The sequence below is a fragment of the Mytilus trossulus genome, chromosome 4 (genome assembly GCF_036588685.1).
Source record: "Mytilus trossulus isolate FHL-02 chromosome 4, PNRI_Mtr1.1.1.hap1, whole genome shotgun sequence".
NCBI lineage: Eukaryota > Metazoa > Mollusca > Bivalvia > Mytilida > Mytilidae > Mytilus > Mytilus trossulus.
Genome location: NC_086376.1, coordinates 66,736,871 through 66,762,820, shown reverse-complemented (window position 1 = coordinate 66,762,820; position 25,950 = coordinate 66,736,871). Strand labels below are relative to the sequence as shown.

General features: G+C 32.6%; 1 protein-coding gene across 1 annotated transcript in view; it reads right to left on the bottom strand.

Annotated features, from left to right (window-relative positions):
- Nucleotides 1-23,689, bottom strand: part of LOC134715791 (alpha-aminoadipic semialdehyde dehydrogenase-like) — a 184,457-nt gene extending 160,768 nt beyond the window's left edge. Inside the window, exon 1 of the mRNA XM_063578238.1 lies at nucleotides 23,520-23,689. Coding sequence (XP_063434308.1) covers nucleotides 23,520-23,549 — 30 coding nt within the window. The 5' untranslated portion in view covers nucleotides 23,550-23,689. The remainder of the gene's footprint in view (nucleotides 1-23,519) is intronic.
- Between the last annotated feature and the right edge of the window lie 2,261 nt (nucleotides 23,690-25,950).

The following is a 25,950-nucleotide window of genomic DNA, read 5'->3' as shown; positions in this document are numbered from 1 at the left end:
TTTGAAAGTTGATTGACACATTAATTCATCTCTTCATAGCCACGTTGGACTTATTTCGATTGGGATTCAAAGGACATGGTGTTAGTGCAGTGAAAAACTAGGCTTTTTTCTGAATAAGACTTATTGGAAACACTCAATTGCACTAGAATTATATCCGTATTTGCAGGCCCATACTATGCTAAAGTAATTATATCCGTATTTGCATGCCCATACTGCGCTAAAGTTATTATATCCGTTTTTGCAGGCCCATACTGTGCTAAAGTAATTTAGTTGGGGATTTGTTGTCACAATTCTTAGTTCCTCTGTGTTGGCCACTAAATCTGAATTCATATATTTAGGGTGGGGTAAATACTATTGCTTTTCTTAAGCATAATTTCACAAAGAGATATAAACTTTTCTCATTACTGAGGAATTAAAGTCTTCTCTGGTTTCTTTGGTTGCTCAACTTTTGGAGTTGACTAGCATAACTGATTTATCTACTATTTTTTCCCATGTGTTACAAAAGTTTATAATGTTCCTTAGTTTTTTATTACCATTTTTTTAAGGAGTTCCTTTTTTTCAAAAATTTTCAAATTCCAAAATTTGAAAAGTTTCAAGAAGAAATCTTCAATAGTATTTACAATAGATTTGTTAGATCTTTGACCACATTAATTTTGTGACATAAACCTATATTATGTCCAAAAAAAAATCACAATTCATAATTCAGATAGTATCAAGCTTAAATATTGTGACCAAATTTGCCCAAACTGTAAAGGTTATGTGCTGTTGCAGAGTAGGTCCTCAATATATGCAATAGGCTATATGAAGCCAGTTAGTCCATGACTAAAGAGCATGACTGGCAAGCTACTGTAATATAACTGACATATGATAGGTTTGGGGTCTAAAGACAAGTATATATATATATATATTGTAAATAAAACAAAGAGATTTCAAATTATTATCCTTTTACTTTGGATACAAATGCCAAAAGAGGCTGATACATGTAATAATCACAACAATCACGGTTAATACAATACAGTTACAGAACATACAGATTCAACATACAGATATATAACATCCCCACCCAAAAATGAAAAATCCCATAATTTTCCAAAATTTAAATTCGTACTAAAAAAACAACAATATTTTTTCATTTATATCTAAGAATTGAATGCTTCTTTTTGTAACTTTATTGGGGTGTAAAAGCGTTGACCGAAGTATATTTTGTATGAAGCGCAGAAGTGCTTCATTCTAAAAATTGTATGCACAGTCAAAACTTTTACAACCCTATGAAGTTACAAAAAGAAGCATTCAATACTTATAATTACAGTTTTTAGCTAAAATCATGAAATCACGAATTTTATATTTTTTTTTATTTAATTCATCTGTGCACTTTATTGTTTGACCACACGTTATCATGAATGAAAAGTTTTATTGAGTAACTGTTTAAGGAATAACATGTGATGTGCAGTTAGCCAATCAGAATAAAGTATTATAATGAATAAAATTGAAAAAGGAAATGGGGAATGTGTCAAAGCAGCAACAACCCGACCATAGAGCAGACAACAGCCGAAGGCCACCAATGGGTCTTCAATGGAGTGAGAATTCCTGCACCTCTAGGTGTCCTTCAGCTGGCCCCGAAAAAATATGTATGTCTGAGTCTGAGTCCGATGTCAAAACATACATCTAATGTAATTATATAACAATACAACATAAAAAATAATATGCAACTTTTAAACTTCATTGTCTATTAATTTCTCATGTTAACACATAGATATATATATGACCAATTGCTGGTTACTCTAACTTCAACATAAATATGCTGTGGCAAAATCTTATAAAAGGAGTAGGGGCAATAAGGCCCTTATTTGGTCCAAAAATTACTGCAAATTTAAAAGTTATCATACATATTCTTAAATTACTGAAAACTTAACTAAGGTACAAGGTATTCAGATAAACAAAACAAAATTGACATTGAACAAGTTACCATGGCAACAAAACATGACTTAATTTGCATATTTTGTAAATTTCATGATTTTCCTTGTTTTTCATCATATTTTGAGTATGTTTTAGATTAAAAAATTATATGCACACCCAAGAAACAACTTTGTATTTGGTGAGATTGTGTCAATAATTATAATAAAGCTTCAGTTAAGTTATTTTGTTGTTTCTTGGCTGTGCACGATGTTTCTGCGATTGAAATATAGATAGAAAACTGCATAAAGTCTGCATTTTTCATTGTTTTCGTGAAAAACAGTACATATTATAATGAAATTGTGATGTCATCAGATAAAAATCTTTATATTTTTCTTTAAATTTCTTCACCCTATGCATTTCTTAACATTATGTGCCAATTTGAAATAGTTATCAAACATTTAATTTTCTTGGGCCAAAATTAGGCCTTTAGTATACAATGTATTATCATTTTACTGAATTTAAGTGTGCTTAATGCTAAAAAGTGGAGAAATAAATTTGGAACGGGTATACAAATTAATGGCAAGTAACCCACTGTCAACAATATGGACTATATTTGTGGCAATCAAAATCAAGGGACGACAATTGTGGTCTTGGACCATATCATTGCGTCATACCATGTATTTGGCAGACAACATAGCCTAATTTTCGGCTCTCCCTTGACACCATCTGCGAGTATGGTCTTGAGGAAACGATGATAGTCCGTCGGACGGGGACGATAAATGGCTGGCCCGTGTTAAGAGAGAGACACATCTCTTGCACGTTAAAGACACCCTTGTAGATTTCGAAAAAGAGTAGGCTAATGCCGCTACAAGGCAGCACTCGCACCCGCAAAGTGGAAAGGGATTAATATAAGTTGCAAAACTTGTTTCCCAATCCACTATAAATAAATATGTTTAAACTAAACATAGCCTAATGCAAAGACTGCATACAATTAAAAACTCACACAAATCCCATTTATAATCTCAAATGTTTTATACCATAAATTGTATTGACTGATAGTAAATAAAAGCATTAAATTGACCATGACAACACTTTCGATGATTTATAGTCCGGGTCCTATTACTGACACCAGGAGAAAAAGGGGGGTGTATATTCCTCAACTCTTCAATACATTATACTTAGGATTTTTTGTTAGACTCATTGTAAAAGTTGTGAAAAGTCTTTAAAAAAGTAGCACAAACAAGGAAAATCAAAAAAGACTGATCTTGATATTGAAAGTTTATGTTCCTGTAGTTCAAAATGAAAATTCAAGTATTTCTATCAATTATTATGAATATCAAAGTCAAAATTTGTAATATAAGTAACATTATGACCTGATAGGCTATTGACTAAGGATTAAGACTAAAGAAAACAAATATGATTTATGATTAATTTTTTTGTCTCTTTAGGTGTCAGACCACCATTTACTCCCTTGAATTTAGAACATATGTTATTTAAGTAGCCATACTCTGACACAAAATAGTGCTTTATTTTGAAGTCCTTGTATACTTAAAGTAACTAAAAAAATTGCAACAATGAAGCTTTGGTTAAAGAGGAATAAATGTAGACCATTTTGAGCCAAAATTTACTTGTCTATGAGTTTGCATTAAAAAGTGAAGATTAAAGCGCTCCACTAATTTAAGAATTCCAGAAAACCAGGGTTTATTTTTGGAGTACCTCTTTTTGAAGGTTATTTTTTTTCTTAGAAGGCTCTATGTAGAAAATTGGCATACAGAAAGCTGATACATGTAAAATTTGGGATATATATATACCTGGTTTCTATAAAGTTAAATTTAAGGCAAAATATTTAGAAAGCTGTGAAAATTAAAAAAATTGGTTGAACAGATAGGGATATTTAATTGGTGTTCTGGCACCTATAGAGTACCAGAAAATACAGATTGAACATACAGATATATAACACTCCTCAGTTGTTATTTTACAAATTATGTCAATGTATAAATTGTTAGCTGTCAATGGCTGTGTCCATATCTACAAATCCAACAATACTGTGGATTCATTTATTTTCATGGGTACCAATTTTCGCGGATTATGGAAAACTTGCATGTTCTATATAAATTTTGTTTTTGGTTGAACATTTAATTTCGGGGTTCACCTGAAGCCACGAAAGCCACGAAAATTGGTATCCAACGAATAATAATGAATCCACAGTATTCCATGAATCACCAGATTTTGTATTAATTAGGTCATCCTGAATAGACATTTCATCGATTATTATTCCTCCATGTTTTCCAAATTCAAAAATGTTTTGTACCCAATTCTTTCTTCATTCAAGTAAGATTTATGTGGTTGAATCAATGAGTTTGTTTCTCAGAATTTTTATAATACTGTAGCAAACGTTTTGATGGCAATTGAAGAAATCCAGATTGTTTAAGGTCATAATATGCTTGTGGAGACCTTTTAAACAGAGTAAGACACAAATTAATTATTTTAGGGTCCCACCTTCTCTGGCGAATATCTGTACCTTTCTTACAGTTATTTAGTTGTGATTTCAATAGTATTGCAAAATTTTCTGGAACATCCTTTTTTGAAATTAAATTCAAAATTTGTTCATGATTGTCGTGATCCTCTTCTGAAAGTGGAATAGAATTATCCTCTTCTGAAAGTGGAAAAGAATTATCCTCTTCTGAAAATGGAATAGAATTATCCTCTTCTGAAAGTGGAATAGAATTATCCTCTTTTGAAAGTGGAATAGAGTTATCCTCTTCTGAAAGTGAAATAGATTTATCCTCTTCTGCAAGTGGGCAAGATTTTCCCACAGCTTCTTTATCATTACTTTGAATTGTTACAGTTGTATTACCAGGTAAAAATTCCAAAGATCCTGTTTCAATACAATTTTCACTATTTGTTATTTCTGTTACAACTTGTCTTTCTGGCCCACATTTTTTCTTTTTGTTCAATTGGGATTTATTTTCATCTTCATGAACCTGTTTCTTGCTTTTATTCTTCGATGGTGTTTTATTATATGAATGTTCATCTTCATGAACCAGTTTCCTGCTTTTATTCTTCGATGGTGTTTTATTATATGAATGTTCATCTTCAAGAACCAGTTTCCTGCTTTTATTCTTGGATTGTGTTTTATTATATGAATGTTCATCTTCATGAACCTGTTTCTTGCTTTTATTCTTCGATGGTGTTTTATTATATGAATGTTCATCTTCATGAACCCGTTTCCTGTTTTTATTCTTCGATGGTGTTTTATTACATGAATGTTCATCTTCATGAACCTGTTTCTCACTTTTATTCTTCGATGTAGTTTTATTATATGAATCTTCACACGTGTGACAAGTAACACTTTTTGACATCCAGTTTATCAAAATTTTACAGGATTTTGATCTCTGTGTTATGTAACAATTAACAGGATCATTCGACATACAACAATTTTCCGTAAAAAATGCATTTGAAATAATTACAGCTTGATTTTTAATCCCAGAACAAAGTTTAAGGGAACATATGACTTGAAGCATACCATCCACATTTTTCTGGTTGATCTCCAGTGGATATCCAGTTTTGAACTCCATATTATTTATTGTCAGCCATGTGTTGTCTTTGCCAAACGTAACATCACAAAATTGTTGTTTGCCATCAACAACAGTTTGTAAAGGATATCTTAATGTATATGCAGTATTTTCTTTCAAAGTTGAACAGTCAGCTGGAATAATTGCAAGACTGTTGCTTTGAGGCCTGACTTTCACATGTTTGTATACAACAATTCTTTTGGAATTATCAAATTTGAAACTTGAACTGACACCAAAAATTCTGGGTATCAGCTTACCAATTAGGTCTTTACTGGGAGGTGCTTGTTTCTGCAAGGAATAGAAGGCTATGCAAGCCTCATAAACATCTTTCAATTTTGTGTCACATTCTTCTTTTTCATTTACATAATTAACTGATAACCTGCAATATAAACAAAAAAAACAATATGAGTGCTTTTTTTAACATCTAACAACATAACAGTGACAGTCTAAAGTAAACAACAAACAAACCCAAAATACCAACCCAATTTTGTTTTAATATGGCACTAGTTTTGGCAAACCAACATTTTTTAATGTGGCCCTTAGGGGGGATCCAGGATTTTGAAAAGGGGGCGAATTTTTTTGGGACCTTTAATACCCTAAAAAACACAAAAAATAAGTGTAAAATGACTTTTTAAACAGTTTCTTGTGTATTTATATTTTATAGTAGCTGTAAAGTGTAAGGGTAGGACATTTTTTATGCTTTATTCTCCCTATTAACTCAGCCAGTATATCATAAAATGAAAGTATGGATTCAAAGCTATGTACTGATATTTGATGTGAGACTTGTCAGTACAAAATAGACCTGGAAAACTCTTTTTTTTTGTTTTTTGTATGTTATGTGAGCATAACCTTGTTAGATTTCTTGTTGCTAAGCAAGATATATACGTCGGGCTATTCAATAAAAATTTACAATATGACCGACACGGACAAACAATCAATTTTAGTCAAATGTTTGGTTGATGTGTTTCACCAAACAAAATGAAGGTTCCAAATCAACAAAAGGCTACGAATGAGTCTGAAATAACAACGAATTTATGAACGATGGTCAACAAATGGACCAAATGAGAAAAAAATCAATATATCAGTTTGGCGAAGGAGGCATTCAGGTCAGACATGCAAACCTCCGCCCCCCCCCCCCCCCTCACAAAAAAATACACCCATTTTTTATTCAACATGTTTATTTAATGCTAAATGATTCTGTGGGAAATGTTTGTTTCTCATAGCAAACCAGATGCTCTGCAGGGTGTAGCTTTGTAAGACAGCAGAGGTCCAACCCTGAACAGTTGGGGCAAGTATGGACAGAACATTTAAGCTTGATACAGTTCTGAATTTGGATTGTGATTAAATAGTTGACACAACATAGGTTTCTGACACAGAATAAATGTGGTCTAAAAACTTAAACTTAAAAACTTATTTTTTTTAAATTGGACATAATCATTTGCCTATTATGGTCCAATATCCAAAATCTAAATACATGGTTAGATTCAGCATATCATAGAACCCCAATAATTAAATTTTTGATGAAATCAAACAATGTTCAATTTTAGACCCTTTAGACCTCAATGTGGACCAATTTGAAAACCGGGCCCAAATATTAAAAATCTAAATACATGGTTAAATTCAGCATATTGAATAACCCCATATATTTTTAATATATATCTATACTATTATACGAGAAGACCTCATTTTTGGTGTCGCTTCTCTTCTTTCCACAATAAATTAATCAACACGCATCTGTGTCCTATAGAAACAGTGCATAGTCGCATTTGTCATCCATTCATATGATTATTCAGATTGAGTTATTTTGGGAGAAAAACGAGAAAAAAGGCATCCAGATATTGTCCTGTCATTGGACGAAATTTTAAGTCTGATTAGACTCCTGGTTTGCGTTTTTCTGTATACTGTATTTCAAGAATTCTATCTGTTATTATTTTCAAGTTTACTATCCACGGTGGTCACATAGTTTATTAAATAGAGAGGGTCTGTATACTATATCAATGACCACCATGGATCGAATAGTAAACTTAAAATTGAAAGTAAATACACTATATTTATATAGTAATGAATGTTCATAATATATACAGATAAGCGCTAAAATTATTCAAGTGAACTTTTGATACCTTTTCTGAAATTCTCCAGTTATTAAATCTTTTCCAAATTCATTGATTACAAAAAAAAGAAGATGTGGTATGATAGCCATGTTGAGACAACTCTCCACAAGAGACCAAAATGACACAGAAATTAACAACTATAGGTCACCTTACAACCTTCAACAACGAGCAAAGCCCATACCGCATACTCACCGCATACTCAGCTTTAAAAGGCCCCCAACTGACAAGGAATCCAAACCAGCAAACTAGCTGCCTTATCAACAAAATGACACAGAAATTAACAACTATAGGCCACTGTACGACCTTCAACAACAAGCAAAGCCCATACCGCATACTCAGCTTTAGGGAGCTACCATTTGATTTTTAGGGGGGGGGGGCTAGGAAGAAATTTGAAAAAAATAGGCAGGACAGGACTTTTGATTAAAAAAAAAGGCAGGATGAGACACTTGCAAAAAAAAAAGTCAGAACGACAATTTAGGTTAAAAAAAAGTCAGTATAAACTAAAAAAAAAAAAGGCAGGACCGAACAGAGTGAAAAATAAAAAGGCAGGACGAAGATTACAGCTAAAAAAAATGAGGGACAAAATTTTTCATCCTAGCAACCCCCCCCCCCCCCCACCCTCCCCCCTAAAAATCTAATGGTAGTTCCCTTGAAGGCCCCGTACTGACAAGGTAACATAATCCAAACCAGAAAACTAGCGGCCTTATTCATGTACAAAAAGTGTATGAAAATCAAATATGTAACACACAAACAAACAACAACCACTGAATTACAGGCTCCTTACTTAAATGTTCAAAACATACTCAATGTATTATGTACATGTTCATATTGAAATTGATAGAAAACCAAAAATTGGGAATTTTGGAAATAAAGGAGGAGGGATATAAGAAAAACATTTTCCTGTCCCCAATAACCTATGACTTATGATACTTTTGCTGAAATTCCCCATTAAATGTATTATGTTCGATAGAAAACCAAAATTGGGAATTTTGGAAATAAAGGAGGAGGGATAAAAAAAAAAAACACATTCTCCTGTCCATAATTACCTTTGACTTATGATACTTTTGCTGAAATTCTCAAGTCATTCAATATTTTACATAATTCTTCCAACAACACTTTACATACTTTCAACTACGCTCTGAATGCCAGCGAGTTCGCGGGTGTGTTCTAGTATACATGTAGTTTAATTTTGGACCAACTTGAAAACTGGGCCCATAATCAAAAATATAAGTACATGTTTAGATTCAGCATATCAAAGAACCTCAAAAATTCAACTTTTGTTAAAATCAAACTAAGTTTAATTTTGGACCCTTTGGACCTTAATGTAGACCAATTTGAAAACGGGACCAAAAAATTAAGAATCTAAATATACGGTTAGATTGGATATACATGTATCAGAGAACCCCAATAGTTCAATTTTCGATGAAATCAAACAAAGTTTAATTTTGAACCCTTTTGGCCCCTAATTCGTTGGGACCAAATCTCCAGAAATTAATCCCAACCTTCCTCTTATGGTCATACCGGTAAACCTTCTGTTTAAATTTCATAGATTTTTATTTAATTATACTAAAGTTATGGTGCGAAAACCAAGAAAATGCTTATTTGGGCCCCTTTTTGGCCTCTTACTCTTTAACTGTTGGGACTTCAACTCCCAAAATCAATCGCAACCTTCCTTTTGTGTTCATAAACCTTGTGTTTAAATTTTATTGATTTCAATTGACTTATACTAAATTTATTGTGCGAAAACCAGAATAATGCTTATCTGGGCCCTTCTTTGGCTTCTTATTCTTGTGTTCAAATTTTATAGATTTCTATTGACTTCAACTAAAGTTACATGGCGAAAACTAAAAGTATACGGAAGACGACTACGACGACACCAACACGATACCAATATCAACCAAATTTTTTTCAATTTTTGCGGTCATATAAAAAGAAAGTGAGTAATCTTTGTTTCAAATTTTATAACAAAAATTTCTTTATTAAAGGCTGTGGATTTTCTATAAAAATCTTGGTTTATTTGCCACAAAGTACTCTTTTTGTACTAATGTAGAAATGCAATGCATCAGCAAAAATATTCATAAGGATTCCGCGGAACCCAGTGTCTCGCCTACTTTTGCTGTTAATCACAAGTTCAACACCAGATGCTCCGCAGGGCGTAGCTTTATACGACCGCAGAGGTTGAACCCTGAACGGTTGGGGCAAGTATGGACACAACATTCAAGCTGGATTCAACTCTAAATTTGGATTGTGATTAAATAGTTGACACAGCATAGGTTTCTGACACAGAATGAATGTGTTCTTATGAAATTAAAAAAAAAAATTTTCTCTTAGAGCAATTCACTATGCTGTTGAATATTATTCCTCTCAAAAAAATGTTTGAAGAAATTTTCTTTTTATTTATGAAATTTCAAATGAGAAAATTGAACCCAATTTTTTTAATCACATCCCCCTTTCCCTTATTCCAAAACTAATCTCAATTAAAATTTCTAATGGAGTTTGCAACAATTACTACTCATTTAAATACATCATAAAATATTAAGATGTAAAAAAACTGCTTGTTATCACTGAATGGTAAAGATTATTTTAATTTATCAGTTGGTGGTAAAAAGTGAATATACATTGTATATTGTATATATAACAAAGATTTAAGTTGATTCTGGACAAAGAAAGATAACTCCAAATAAAAAAAATTCTTACAATTAGATATTTCTTGCTTACTATTCTGGACAAAGAAAGATAACTCTAATTAAAAACAAAATTGCTATTTCACAATATTTTGCAATAAGATATTTCTTGCCATTGCGCAATACTGTGCAATTGAAAAGACTTGCTATTGCACAAAACTTAATATAATAATTTTAGATCCTGATTTGGACCAACTTGAAAACTGGGCCCATAATCAAAAATCTAAGTACATGTTTGGATTCAGCATATCAAAGAACCCCAAGATTTCAATTTTTGTTAAAATCAAACTAAGTTTAATTTTGGACCCTTTGGACTTTAATGTAGACCAATTTGAAAACAAGACCAAAAATGAGGAATCTACATACACAGTTAGATTTGGCATATCAAAGAACCCAATTTATTCAATTTTTGATGAAATCAAACAAAGTTTAATTTTGAACCCCGATTTGGACCAACTTGAAAACTGGGCCGATAATCAAGAATCTAAGTACATTTTTAGATTCAGCATATCAAAGAACCCAACCGATTAATTTTTTGTCAAAATCAAACGAAGTTTAATTTTGGACCCTTTGGACCTTAATGTAGACCAATTTGAAAACGGGACCAAAAGTTAAAAATCTCCATACACAGTTACATTCGGCATATCAAAGAACCCCAATTATTCAATTTTGATGAAACCAAACAAAGTTTAATTTTGGACCCTTTGGGCCCCTTATTCCTAAACTGTTGGGACCAAAACTCCCAAAATCATTACCAACCTTTCTTTTATGGTCATAAACCTTGTGTTTAAATTTCATAGATTTCTATTTACTTAAACTAAAGTTATTGTGCGAAAACCAAGAATAATGCTTATTTGGGCCCTTTTTTGGCCACTTATTCCTAAACTGTTGAAACCAAAACTCCCAAAATCAATCCCAACCTTTCTTCTGTGGTCATAAACCTTGTGTCAAAATTTCATAGATTTCTATTCACTTTAACTAAAGTTGTAGTGCGAAAACCAAGAAAATGCTTATTTGGGCCCTTTTTGGCCCCTAATGTCTAAAATATTGGGACCAAAACTCTCAAAATCAATACCAACCTTCCTTTTGTGGTCATAAACCATGTGATAAAATTTTATAGATTTATATTCACTTTTACTAAAGTTAGAGTGCGAAAACTAAAAGTATTCGGACGACGACGACGACGACGACGACGCCAACGTGATAGCAATATACGACGAAAATATTTTCAAAATTTGCGGTCGTATAAAAAATGAGGAAAAAAATCAATAAAAATATTCCTGTTGATACTATCTTTTGATCGTAAAAAGCTTCTGTCCATGTTTGGTAAAAATCAAAGATAATTTATGATCTAATAAATGTTTTAAAAACTTTAACTGCAGACTGTATGTAAGGCCACACTTAAAAGTAGAACCTCTACCTTTAGTACTGCAACTGACATCGAAAAAGACTCTTAGTTAAGGAGTTTAATGGTTTGGAATAACACAAGGCTGCAAATTGTTTTAAATGATAGAATAATATCTATATCTTAATTTCCGTCGGGTCGTAAAAAGTTTCTATGGTCACATTTTTGTATTTAATACCTTTAATGGGATACCCCTCAATTTACGTATTTGGGTAGTTACCTTAAAATCCAAAAATATATTTTTTGGTTAAGTTTCCCGCTATTTTCGTAAATATTTTCTATGCTCATATCATCAAGGATCATCATAATGATGAAGACATAAATTTAATACCATCTCCAAGTAAAACATTCAAACTTAAAGTTGGCTGTTTTTTAGATGGAAATTTAATGCGTTTTTCTTGAAAACGAGAAAACATATGATTCAATAAAAACAGTATTTGACATTTGAAAAGACAAAACATATTACTGCAATACTGCATGCAAATTTTGTTGGGCAAATTTCAAACAATTTTGTCAAAAAATCAAAAATAAAAACATCATTTGTACCTTTTTTAATTACAGAAATTTCCTATCCGTCAATCAGCTCCACCATTTATTTTTTCCTTCACAATCAATTTGATAGTTTCGATGTGATTATGTAGATTTTGTAGAAGTTAATTTGTTTTTGAGTGATTTGAACATATATAGTAGTAGTTCTTTCGTGTTTTTTCTGTAAATAAGTTATATTTTTAGTATAAAATTTTGACTTTTTATAAAAATTATTCAAATCCTCGGATAAGAGTTTTTTTTCCGGATAATGACTAGTTGATTTTGTGTGAAAATACATTGTATGTCAATGTTTAACCTCAGAGCAATTAATGTGCATGCAATTGGTCAGGGAAAAAGCACTATTGAAGTTTGGCAGAAATTTGGTGTGTGTTAAGGTTTTGCTAAAACTAACTTCTCTTGATATTCTGCTTTCCCTGGGCGAATCATCAGTGATGTTATAAGACTTGCACCAGAAGGCAAAATTGGTGGTCTTTAAATTAGATTGATTGATTGATTGTTCGTTGCTTAACATCCAGTGTCAAATATTTCATGCATGTTCAGGAAGAGAACAAATAGTCAAGTTAACAATAAAAACAATAGGTATGTTTTGACATAATAGAGGCCATTCGGGATGATGGTCGGGAAAATTTAGACTGCCACTGGAAAATGATGGTATATTGGATTGGGACAGAAATTTTCCATTGCAACAGACCACCTATGGACCCCTCAAAGAGTTGTTGCAAGGTTTGTTAGCGTGCAAAGAATTAGGCACTCCTTTTACACGAGACTTCCGATTTAACGTCCACACTCTTACCGGACGTGACTGCGAGCTTGATACAGCCCGCACAGCCAAACGGATGCCCAACCTCATTTTACTGCCGGTCGGGAGAAGACCAAGTAACCATATTTCGTTTCCCAAGTCACCCTTTGGGAACTTTAAATTAGAAACAACAGAAATCCATATATGTGATCAAACTGATCGACATGTATCCTCACAACCTGACACTTTTATACGATCTAGCGCTCAGTTTCTTCCTTGTAGTTTGGATATGAAAATAGGGTTTTTGTGTAAAAGAAAAACCTTTAAAAAAAAAAGAAAACTACACAAAACTGAGTCCTCTAAATGTGTTGACAGTCTTTTAATTTGTGCCTATTAATGTGAGTAATCATTTATCAATGCATAACCAAGTACTTATTTAGGTCAACACCTGTGCAATTAAGTAAATCAGTTACTGAAAAATTGGAATTTGAACTTGCTGTCAGTTCATTAGTAACGATTGTTATTGATGTGATTTTTTCTTCATAAGAAAAAGCCTTTCTCATGTAGCACGTTCTCTACATATACCTATCACTTTTAGCCAAGATTGTCTCTGATGCTTACCAAACTGCCAAACTCCAGAACTAACTAGATAGTGTGACACCTTACAATTCAGACACAGTGGAGCCAAGGGATATGAAATATAGAGTTTAGCTCTGAACTCAATATAGGGGACGCCATATCTGCTGCAGGAAAATTGAAGTCTATGTTAAGACTTTCCGAATTACGCCATGGTGTGTCTTAAATATCAAGGATACATTAAAAGAAGAACAATTAATTCACCCTGCCACCTGTGCTCTTATGAGCTATGTCCTTGTTTTGGTATTTCTATGGAAATGATGCCCACATAGCGTAATTCTTAATAGATATAGGATGATGTGGTATGTGTGCCAATGATACAACACATCATCCAAGTCACAATTTATAAAAGTAAACCATTATCAGGTCCAAAAGTTCATTTCATTTGTTAGTTATTTGATAAAAAATAACACAAAGGCGCTTCTGAACCGTATAGTGTCCCTTTAGATAAAAAAAAATCGTAAATGTATAGCTTTTACAAAATCAATCGTTTCTGTATCAACATTCGTCCCATTACATTTGGGATTGGCAGTGCAGATATATCATGCATATGCATATGGGAATATGGGTCACAAACATTGATAGAAACTTTGTTCTCACATTGCTTTTGTGTTTCCTATGCAAAGGTAAGACTATATCTGACGAGTTTGACCGAATCATGATGGTATTTACGCTCCAGATAGCATTTGTACTTAAAAACTGTGTTTACTTTGAACAAACTCTGTCCTGCGCCTAACTTGTTATTATAATAAAAGGGAAGTGTCTTGTAATGCTAATACGCGTACTGAATCCGCATATGATGACTAAGAGATTGATTCATATCCCTTTTTAATGAATACTTGAGCTATTGTGTTTCGCTTTTAAAAGTTATATAAGGATCATGACTGATTTTGAATAACAACATTAGAAAATTGGCATTACATTGTATAATTTTTTATTCATCCCTTAAAAAATTAATGAGATAACTTTTTTACCAGGATTATTCCTTTAAAAACCAGATGCTCCGCAGGGCGTAGCTTTATATGACCGCAGAGGTTGAACCCTGAACGGTTGGGGCAAGTATGGACACAACATTCAAGCTGGATTCAGCTCTAAATTTGGATTGTGATTAAATAGTTGACACAGCATAGGTTTCTGACACAGAATGAATGTGTTCTAATGAACTCAAAATTTTTGTTTTCTCTTAGAGCAATTCACTATGCTGTTAAATATCAATCCTCTCAAAAAATGTTTGAAGAAATTTTCTTTTTATTTATGAAATTTCAAATGAGCAAAAATTGAACCCAATTTTTTTAATCACATCCCTCTTTCCCTTATTCCAAAACTAATCTCAATTAAAATTTCTAATGGAGTTTGCAACAATAACTACTCATTTAAATATATCATTAAATATTAAGATGTAAAAAAACTGCTTGTTATCACTGAATGGTAAAGATTATTTTAATTTATCAGTTGGTAGTAAAAAGTGAACATACATTGTATATTGTATATAACAAAGATTTAAGTTGATTCTGGACAAAGAAAGATAACTCCAATTAAAAAAAAATCTTGCTATTGCACAATATTTTGCAATTAGATATTTCTTGCTTACTATTCTGGACAAAGAAAGATAACTCTAATTAAAAAAAAGATTTGCTATTTCACAATATTGTGCAATTAGATATTTCTTGCCATTGTGCAATACTTTGCAATTGAAAAGACTTGCTATTGCACAATACTTAATATAATAATTTTAGATCCTGATTTGGACCAACTTGAAAACTGGGCCCATAATCAAAAATCTAAGTACATGTTTGGATTCAGCATATCAAACAACCCCTAGATTTTAATTTTTGTTAAAATCAAACTAAGTTTTATTTTGGACCCTTTGGACTTTAATGTAGACCAATTTGAAAACAGGACCAAAAATGAATAATCTACATACACAGTTAGATATGGCATATCAAAGAACCCCACTTATTCAATTTTTGATGAAATCAAACAAATTTTAATTTTGGACCCCGATTTGGACCAACTTGAAAACTGGGCCAATAATCAAGAATCTAAGTACATTTTTAGATTCAGCATATCAAAAAACCCAACCATTACATTTTTTGTCAAAATCAAACTAAGTTTAATTTTGGACCCTTTGGACCTTAATGTAGACCAATATGAAAACTGGACCAAAAGTTAAGAATCTACATACACAGTTAGATTTGGCATATCAAAGAACCCCGATTATTCAATTTTGATGAAATCAAACAAAGTTTAATTTTGGACCCTTTGGACCCCTTTTTCCTTAACTGTTGGGACCAAAGCTCCCAAAATCAATACCAACCTTCCTTTTATGGTCATAAACCTTGTGTTTAAATTTCATAGATTTCTATTTACTTATACTAATGTTATGGTGCGAAAACCAAGAAAAATGCTTATTTGGGTCCCTTTTTGGCCCCTAATTCCTAAACTGTTGGGACCTAAACTCCCAAAATCAATACCAACCTTCCTTTTGTGGTCATAAACCTTGTGTTTAAATTTCATAGATTTCTATTTACTTATACTAATGTTATGGTGCGAAAACCAAGAAAAATGCTTATTTGGGTCCCTTTTTGGCCCCTAATTCCTAAACTGTTGGGACCTAAACTCCCAAAATCAATACCAACCTTCCTTTTGTGGTCATAAACATTGTGTTTAATTTTCATTGATTTCTATTTACATAAACTTAAGTAATGGTGCGAAAACCAAGAATAATGCTTATTTGGGCCCTTTTTTGGCCCCTAATTCCTAAACTGTTGAAACCAAAACTCCCAAAATCAATCCCAACCTTTCTTTTGTGGTCATAAACCTTGTGTCAAACTTTCATAGATTTCTATTAACATAAACTAAAGTTATAGTGCGAAAACCAAGAAAATGCTTATTTGGGCCCTTTTTGGCCCCTTATTCCTAAAATATTGGGACCAAAACTCCCAAAAATCAATACCAACCTTCCTTTTGTTGTCATAAACCTTGTGTTAAAATTTCATAGATTTCTATTCACTTTTACTAAAGTTAGAGTGCCAAAACTAAAAGTATTCGGACGACGACGACGGCGCCAACGTGATAGCAATATACGATGAAGTCGTATAAAAATGATCATGCACCAAACTGACTTTGTTTTACACTCAATTTTTTTTATCCTCGCATTCGTCTTGGGTAACTATAGTATATTTTGCGTTATAGCTGCTCTGTCCAGACTTTGCAAACACACAATATGTATTTATCTATAACTAGATACTAATTTCCACAAAATACACAACCTTTAAGATGCAAAATTAAAAACACTGTTTCAGCGCTTGAATTTGGTTTTTTTCAAAGATAGAAAAAATATTGAAATAATTTGATAAACTGGTGTTTTATAGTTTAGAAAATAATTCTGTAATATACTATAGTGAAACACTTTACACAATATGAAAGTTTATGGATGTGAAAAGGTCAAGGCCACTTCTTTTTTTGCTATGTCTTAAATGGAAAAAAATCAAAAGGTTCCAAACCAACGCCATTTTGTTATGTCAGCTCTTCATGTAAATAGTCAAAGGAGTAAGACCCCTTTTTGGCCCCAAAATATAGCAGTTTTACAAAATTGTTAAAATGCAAACTTTTAGTTATTTATTGGATAGTAGAATGGTTCTGCTACATAAATATGGGCTGTTTTTGACTATACATTGCACATATATTGGGTACTAGCACCATTTAGTCATGCTAAATTGCTGAAATCTTCACAATTCCAGCATTTTAGTTAAATTTTAGACGGTTTCCGTTTAAAACGAAAGTGGCAGCATTCGTGTTCATCCAAAATATTGAAGTGGAAGTTGTATTTGATGATAATACATAACATATAAAGATCGAGGATGAACACGGATGCGGCCACTTTCGTTTTTGACAAAAACAATCTGAAAAGTGACACTTTTTCGCATATTTGGTAGATTTTTCATATTTGAGCTTGAATCGGATCGTTTTTAATGAGTAAATAAGTTAAAATCTTTCACATAAATTAATTGAATCATATGAAATAGACACTTGAGTGTTTAAAAAGTGATCAAAATCTTTCGTCAGATGAAACTAAAATTTGAGACCAAAATCGGTCCTAACCGGACCTACTCCTTTGTTGTTTTAACATCGTTTATATCATATGCTTATGATTGAATCGTTTTTGTAGCATTCTATCGAATAAATTTCAGAATATTTCTCCTTTTGTCCTTGTGGTTGAAATATTGATCCTTTGACCTCAATTTCACATGGTTGTGACCACTCTGGATTTTTACGACCCAACTTTTCTTATTATACACGTTTTCCTCTTTCCATTGATATATAATTCAGGTGTGTGTTCTTCCGGACCATTAAAGTTTTAAAAAATTAACTCTGGTTGCAGTACTACTTCCCCATTTTCTTCATACAAAAAAGTTTATATTTTCCTGACCTTGACATTATATTGTATATTTATTTGGTACTTCCACAGTTTGGTCTAATGATGAAGGTCATGGATTCACATGAGAAATATATGTTTTGTATATTAATTTGTATAGACTATCAGAATTATTGTATGGTTACGGTTTTTATTGGATAACACTAACAGCCTCCTTGAACAAACTTAAAATTCTACAATTTATGTTTCTGACAAGTTCCGTTTGCAGGAGAAGACATCCAAATAATTAATTGTTGCTGTAAAACCATAGAAGTAATATATAGTGAATGCATAATTATTTTGATTTTTTAAATATTTTGTGTTATTCAGTCAGTAGCGTAGGAAGGTGTCCCAGAAAGAAAAAAATCAAACAGCCTTGCCAGACGTCATAATTATTTGGACCAGTCAATGTACAGCCCAATCTCAAAAAAATAAATAACAGAATGACCCCTTCAATTATATAAAGTATTCAATGGTGGCATGGCTGAGAACCATTTAGTCCAAATAATTATGACGTCTTCGAAGGCTATTTTAAATATTTTAAAAAAATATGATAGCTTTTCAAGATGTCACAATTATTTGGACTAGGAACCCTTATAGTTCATCATAACAAACGGACAAATTTGGCTGTATTTACATGCCAAAATTTACTCTGAGAACAGACTTACCTGGAAAAATTTTAATGCCTGGCATCCACTAGATATATTAAAGTTAAATGCATTTTGTGTTTCAGAAAGATAAAATCTCTTTTGGATTTTGATGGGTATTTTTTTCCTTCATGCAAAAGGTGTGAAAATTAACTCAGTTGTCGTAAAAATATGAGATGAGGGGGATAGGACCTTAATCGTGACTCCGGGATCAGTTGTTTTTAAGCTCCGGATTTCGAGATTGACCCTTTAAGGATACGGGAAATCTTTATTCCAAATCCGGGACCTCAGGATTTCGTGTTTATAAGTCTGAGATTTCCTGTTTTTTAGCCCGGGATTTCAGGATCAGGACCCCTCCTATCCCCCTCTGAGATGCTCCCTCAGGTAACAAACCAGTTTGTATTGTTTTGATTGTCCTTAATTGATATGGACAAGAGGTATCTTCACAACTATAGGTGAGTTAAAGAGTTTATCTGAGTCTGTGAGTGAACAGTATCAAAGTAATTCAGGTGTACAGTTTGTTTATTTTTACACCTTCTGCAGAAAGGGGAAACAATGCCCATCAAAAACCAAGAAAGATTTTATCTTTCTTAAACACAAAATGCATTTAACTTTCAAATATATCTAGTGGATGCTAGGCATTAAAACTTTCTAAACAGCAAAGGTAAGACTGTACACAGAGAAGTTTTCGAGGTGAAAATACGGCCATATTTGTCCATTTGTTATGATCTGAGACTACTATAACACAGAGATTGGTCACTACCGATTTATCGTGTAGTGTGAGTCTCCACCTTTTCAGCTACGTTAATATAACGTAGTTTCGTATTCAATCGTAGTTTCGTATTTATCAGTAGCAGACGACAAATTTCATCACCTAATCACCGAAACTACTAATTGTCTATTTCAGTATCGGATATAATTAAAAATAAATCATAAAAAAAATTGAATTAGAGGGAAAAAGAAAATAAATTATTAATATTTTCGTTTAACTATTCATATCTAGATATTTTTAATCAGTTTATAGTTCGTTAATAAATTTTAATTATGCGGCGAAAATGCAAATGTGATTAATCTTATCCATCTTAAAGTTTGATACATTGTTTTGCTACAGGTCCGTTAATTGTATCTAATAAACAAGTATTTTACCTGTAAAGACAGGTAGTCTCAATAGCATGGGAGGTGAATTTGTTTCACAGCTGGGTGCCCTCAAGATACACGAGGCTCCGTTAATTGCAATAAACTTGTATACTTGTACAAGGTATTTTTACAGCTCACTACGAGTACCCATGTTACATATTTATTGCAGTAAACCTTGTCAATTACCATCGTTGCACTGGAGGTAGGATTCAGGAGGGTATAAATGGGGTTTTACAATATTCAAAAAACATGTAGAGAATGGAGAAAAATGGACCGTCAAATAAAGAATAGAGACTAGAAACTAACTCGGTGTTACAATTTAAATAGAGAATAATTACACAGAAATAATCAAATCAAATATTTTATTATAGTAAATAAAGAAACCCCACCAAGAACCTCATTCAGATTATCCTACGTAAATTTTATTTTTGAACCCATATTTTTTTCGGTTTCAACCCCTTTCTCTTATGTCTTTTTTTTTAATTTTCAGTTTGATAATTAGGTGGTGCGGTTTATTTCTGATCACATATAGTCATTGCTTCCTATTAAAGATTCAGCTAATAAGGATGCCTTTCATAGTCAGTAATAAATGATAAATCAAAGATTCCTTACTCAATCAATTTAGATAAAGATTTTGCAAACAATGTATTTTGCGGCAAATACATTAGAAACACAAAATTTCATTATAAAAGTCAAATGAATAATTTACTTGGGTAATAGATCAGGAAAGAGTTAGAACTTCACATAAGCTAAACTGGACCCTGCTGTTGTTTCAATCTTCGATCATGTCGAAGTATCAATCAGTATGTGGCCAGTTTACACATAGTAAGCCATAAAAATTAAAATTATGAATAAATGTTCCCCCAAAATCGTCGTCATTTTTATTTTCAAATTCACAATGATTTTTTTTATCTTGGGATGATTGGAATCGATCTCAATTCTTGATCTTTAACGGAGTGATTATACTGCATCAGATATTGAATCTGACAAGGATAAAGTCTCTGCTGCAAAGACTGCAAAAAAATACAAAAGAAGCAGCAACCGCAGTTGCTTGTCAATCGAAACGACAAGCTATATATCAGTGGCCCGAGTGTGACAATACTTAATGTTGAAGGCCGTACAGTAACCTATAGTGGTATATGTCTGTGTCATTTTGGTCTCTTGTGGTGACAGTTGTCTCATTGGCAATTATACCACATCTTCTTTTTTATATTATTCTTCCGTTTCTGGTTTCCATGGCTATTTAAGAAGAAAAAACATTCTAATCAAGATAAAAGGTAAGTAATAAGTCTCTCCTCAGAGACCAAACAACACAGAAGTAAACTTCAGGAATTCCGAAATCGAACTGCCTAGAACAATGGCCAAAACCAATACCATAATGAACTATATAAATAGATGAAATGGTATATTTTTGTTTCAAAAAACAAAAACAACATTTTTGAATTAATAATGAAAATCCTGTTTTCAATTTGATCAGTGAAAAGTATGGTGAAGGATTGTCAAATTTCAATTTCTAAGCTACATGAGAGCACCAGTGGCAAATATTTCTCGAATATGGGGTTTATTGCGTTTTTACAAAATCTTTATGAGATCTTATGACATACATTATAATTTTTTGTACCCTAGTGATTGAGGTTGTATGAAGTATCTAAAACTCAATTAAATTTGTAATATCACATTGTTTTCGTTGACAATTTCCAAATATTACCACGCCTCAACTGAAGAAGTATTTTTGGTGAATTGTATTTCTTGGTGTAACAAATCTAGTTATATACCATTTAATGTATAGTGCAGTTCCAGGTTTAATGACACAAGATGTACTATATGAAGAAAGCTTCCAGGTTGCATGACTAAATGATCAAAATATCATACAAATTATATGTGTGAGCAAAAACATTGCAGAATGTATAAAGATGAAGCAGGGTCAGATCTAAACAAGACTATAAAATATGATAGTATATGATGATGTCACTCTTTCTGTCAATTAAAATTCAATTCACAACTCATCTGTCAATGATGAATATTTTATGTACAGTCAGTCTGATGATCCCGCAATGAAACATTTTTCAACATGTTTAAAGTTAGTTCTGATTGTGTTGTTTCACCTATGTCTCAAGTCAGCATACTGTATTTCAGTGGTTGGGTGTGGTTCATGTCTGTCATATCTGATTTTTTGGTAAATTGCTTTGTTAATGTAGACTATTCGTTTTCTCTACTGTAATATACCAACATCTCCTCTTTAAATAGTATTAGTACATGTATTGCTTAAAGTCGCTTTCCCTTTAATATATCAAGATGTGTGGTTACTTGTGTGTTTTTTAATTGACCTGTCATTCAGACTAAGCATGTATGTAAATTTCTGCAATTCAGTTGTAGAAATCATCGACATATAAATAAACATGTATATCAAAATTCATAAATATTTATTTCTCCATATACTGAGACAAGCATAACAATATGACAATGAAATTTTAAAATAATAATTATTTTTTTTCACTTTGTCCAGTAGACTTCAACGTTCTTCCAAATCCAATGCACGATTTCTTTCTGGGATAATCCTACAATAAAGAATATATTATCAATGAAAATGTATAGAACCTTTATCATTATAAGATCTCATAATTTAAAAAGAAGATGTGGTATGATTGCCAATGAGACAACTGTTCACAAAAGACAAAATGACACAGAAATTGACAACTATAGGTCACAGTACGGCTTTCAACAATGAGCAAAGCCCATACCTCGTATCCCAGCCTCGTATTCAGCTAAAAAAGGCCCCGATAAGACAATGTAAAACAATTCAAACGAGAAAACGAACATCCTTATTTATGTAAAAAAAAAATGAACGAAAAACAAATGTGTAACACATAAACAAACTACAACCACTAAATTACAGGCTCCTGACTTAGCTAGGACAGACACATACATAATTAATTACTCCGAGATTACTCTGACGTCCGACTGCTGTTTTGCAAGACAAGCTGGGGCCGTAGGACGTCAGAGCTCTCCAATATCAAAAAGTGGATATTTGCCTAGTCCCTACCCAAAATAGATGCGCTGCTTCATCGCTTCTGGAGCCGACTGGGGACATTGGAATTTTATAAATAGGGCATCCATCTCTTCATTTTTCATTAATCTCTTCATTTATGTAAGTTCTACCTGCCAACCTTTATTTTTCTATATTTTAAAAGTTTTCATAGTGACCCCTCCATTTCAGCATTTTAAATAATGTGGCTGGGTTAAACATGTTTATAGCAGGATCCCAACCCTCTCCCTGCTTTTAAAAGACTGCTTTTATTTTATTAACAGATCCAAATATAAGTCTGAATTTCTTAAACTAACAATATAAATGAACCTTTCATTCGTTATCAGACCTCATGTTGTTTATTTACCTTGTCACTCGAACTTGTCACGTGTGATTCTTAATTATGAATCGGAAATGTCACGATCACAAAAAAACGGTATTTCGTAAAATTACAAATTTTACACGAGTACAAAGGATTATAACCAAGGCTTGTACTTAAATATCAAGGAAACAGATTGTTCATCTGAACTATAAGTGATGATCGAATTTCTCATTGACCCAGTCCCATACACTGGTAAAAAATGGAGATTACCTTCCGAATTAGTCAGTAAATTCAAGTATATAACTGCATTTTTTTTCTATTTAAAGTGATTATAAGCAAACAATAATGATTATCTCAATGTTATATTCACACTTACCGAAATATAAACCTCTTTAAACATACACATTCGCTAAATAATTATTTTTCTTCAGCAGTCAAAGATGGCGGATTTTTCCATCTTCTCGAACCCATCATGTCACGTGACTCAGATGTTATCGATGACACAAAAATAATCACGATTTGACTGGTCAGTACAGGAAGTGACCAATCTCTGTGTTATAGTAGTCTCAGTTATGATGAACCTTTTAAGAAACCATAAAATTTATGAATTTCTGGGCATGTTCTTGCAATAGAAATTCTTAATGAGAATATCATTAGGCAGGTAACAACATTTAGGTATTGTCTATTGATGAAATCATATATTACCATATAACTGCATCAATCTGATGAGACATAATCAAGTCTTCTTTCTCGCACTGTTTTTGTTTTCAAATAAGGGGTTTAAAAGTAAGGGGAGAGAAACCAATGAGAATATGTTGCCGGTCCGACGATTTACCGAAAAGAACCGAGAAGGACTAAATAGAACCGACAAAAGAATCGAAAAGTGCATACCTGTGTATATTTATTTTTTGATCAATATATATATACGCGGAATTTGGGTTTTGTTAACAATTCCTCGTAATAAATGAACGCATAAATCAAACTTTTATTATACATATAAGGAACAAAGAACGACCCAAAGTCGTCATGTGTCCGCACGTGACTTTCTTATACAATATAATGACATGAAGATCTGTTATTACATGCATCATTGTGTTTAGGATTTTTTTTCAATGTGTGCCAATAAAAGGCTTAAGCTTCCGAGCTCACCCCTAGCCCTTACATTTTGTATAGTTTTCGGTATTGTTAATGAGAGAATATCACAGAGTTTGGATTCAAAAGTCATAAGAAGTTGTGTATGGTTGAGTATCTCACATATTAATTATTTTAAGATTTATAGTCAACAATTATAGTTCCCGTTTCTTTTATAAGCAATTATTGGTTTCTTCTGGGAGAAAAAAATGTGTGCAGCTAGGTTTTTGTGAATTTCAGCCGAAGAATTTAGTAGTATCGTTTTACGTTTTTCCCCGTTGATGAGCTTGGGATTTTAGTAAGTCAATTATTTCTGTATAAAATTCCGGAGATGTGGTATTATTGCAAATGAGACAACTATCAACCAACGCCATTTCAAAGGAAGTGTATGTAAGAAATTATCTGCAATCGTTCGGCCTTCAACAATGAGAAAACTCAATACCTTAAAGCAGAGACATATATACACATATATGTGTATATATGTCTCTGCTTAAAGTCAGCTATAAAATGTCCCGACATGAAAAATATGAAACGATTTGATTTAGTAGGCTAAAAGCCTAATTTGCAACAAAAAATATTACAAAAAACTAATATAACATACATGAACCAATGACAATTACTAATCTACATGCTTCTTACGTGGGACAGACACATAAAAATGTGACGGCGTTGGACACTGGTATTTTATCAAAGCATAATGTAAAAACAAACAATATATGTGGTATCAATATTGAATATAGATTTTGTTATTAGTAAATAAAAAGCAAGCTGAATAGTATTGTCATAGTTAATACATATATACACCTTCATGGATCACTCTGCTTGAAATACCTGTATATCTTGGCATTGCACATGGTCATGTTTTCTCTGACTGTTTATGACGGCTAACTCCAATGGATGTTGAATATGTATATACTGATTGACATATTAGTCTTAGATGCATGATTTTTTTCATAAGTTGGTAGTGGCTTTGAACTAGCTGTCAGTAACTGCGAGTACTCTCAAATCTGTACTTAGTGTCTTTTTGTTGTTGGGATATACAAGTACCCGGCCACGTCCAATCTGTGTAATATTTGTATTTGTATCCATCTAATGAGTTAAGCCTTCTTCAACTGATTTTATTAGTTCGTTCTTATATTGTACCGTTATACCACTGTCTCATGTTTGGGGAAAGTTTGATATCCCGCTTACATGTTTAACCCCGCCACATTCTGTATGAATGTACCTGTCCCAAGTCAAGACCTTGTAATGCAATGGATGTCATTTGTTTTTATGCCCCACCTACAATAGTAGAGGGGCATTGTGTTTTCTGGTCTGTGCCTCCGTTCGTCCGTCTTTGCGTCCGTTCGTCCTTTCGTCCGTCTGTGCGTCTTTTCGCTTCAGGTTAAAGTTTTTGGTCAAGGTAGTTTTTGAAGAAGTTGAAGTCCAATCAACTTGAAACTTAGTACACATGTTCCCTATGATATTTTTTTTCTTATTTTAATTCCAAATTAAACTTTTGACCCCAATTTTCACGGTCCACTGACTGACATAGAAAATGATAGTGCGAGTGGGGTATCCGTGTACTATGGACACATTCTTGTTGTGTTACATATTTGTGTTTCGTTCATTGTTTGTACATAGATTAGGCCGTTAGTTTCTCGTTTGAATTTTTAACATTGTCATTTCGGTATACC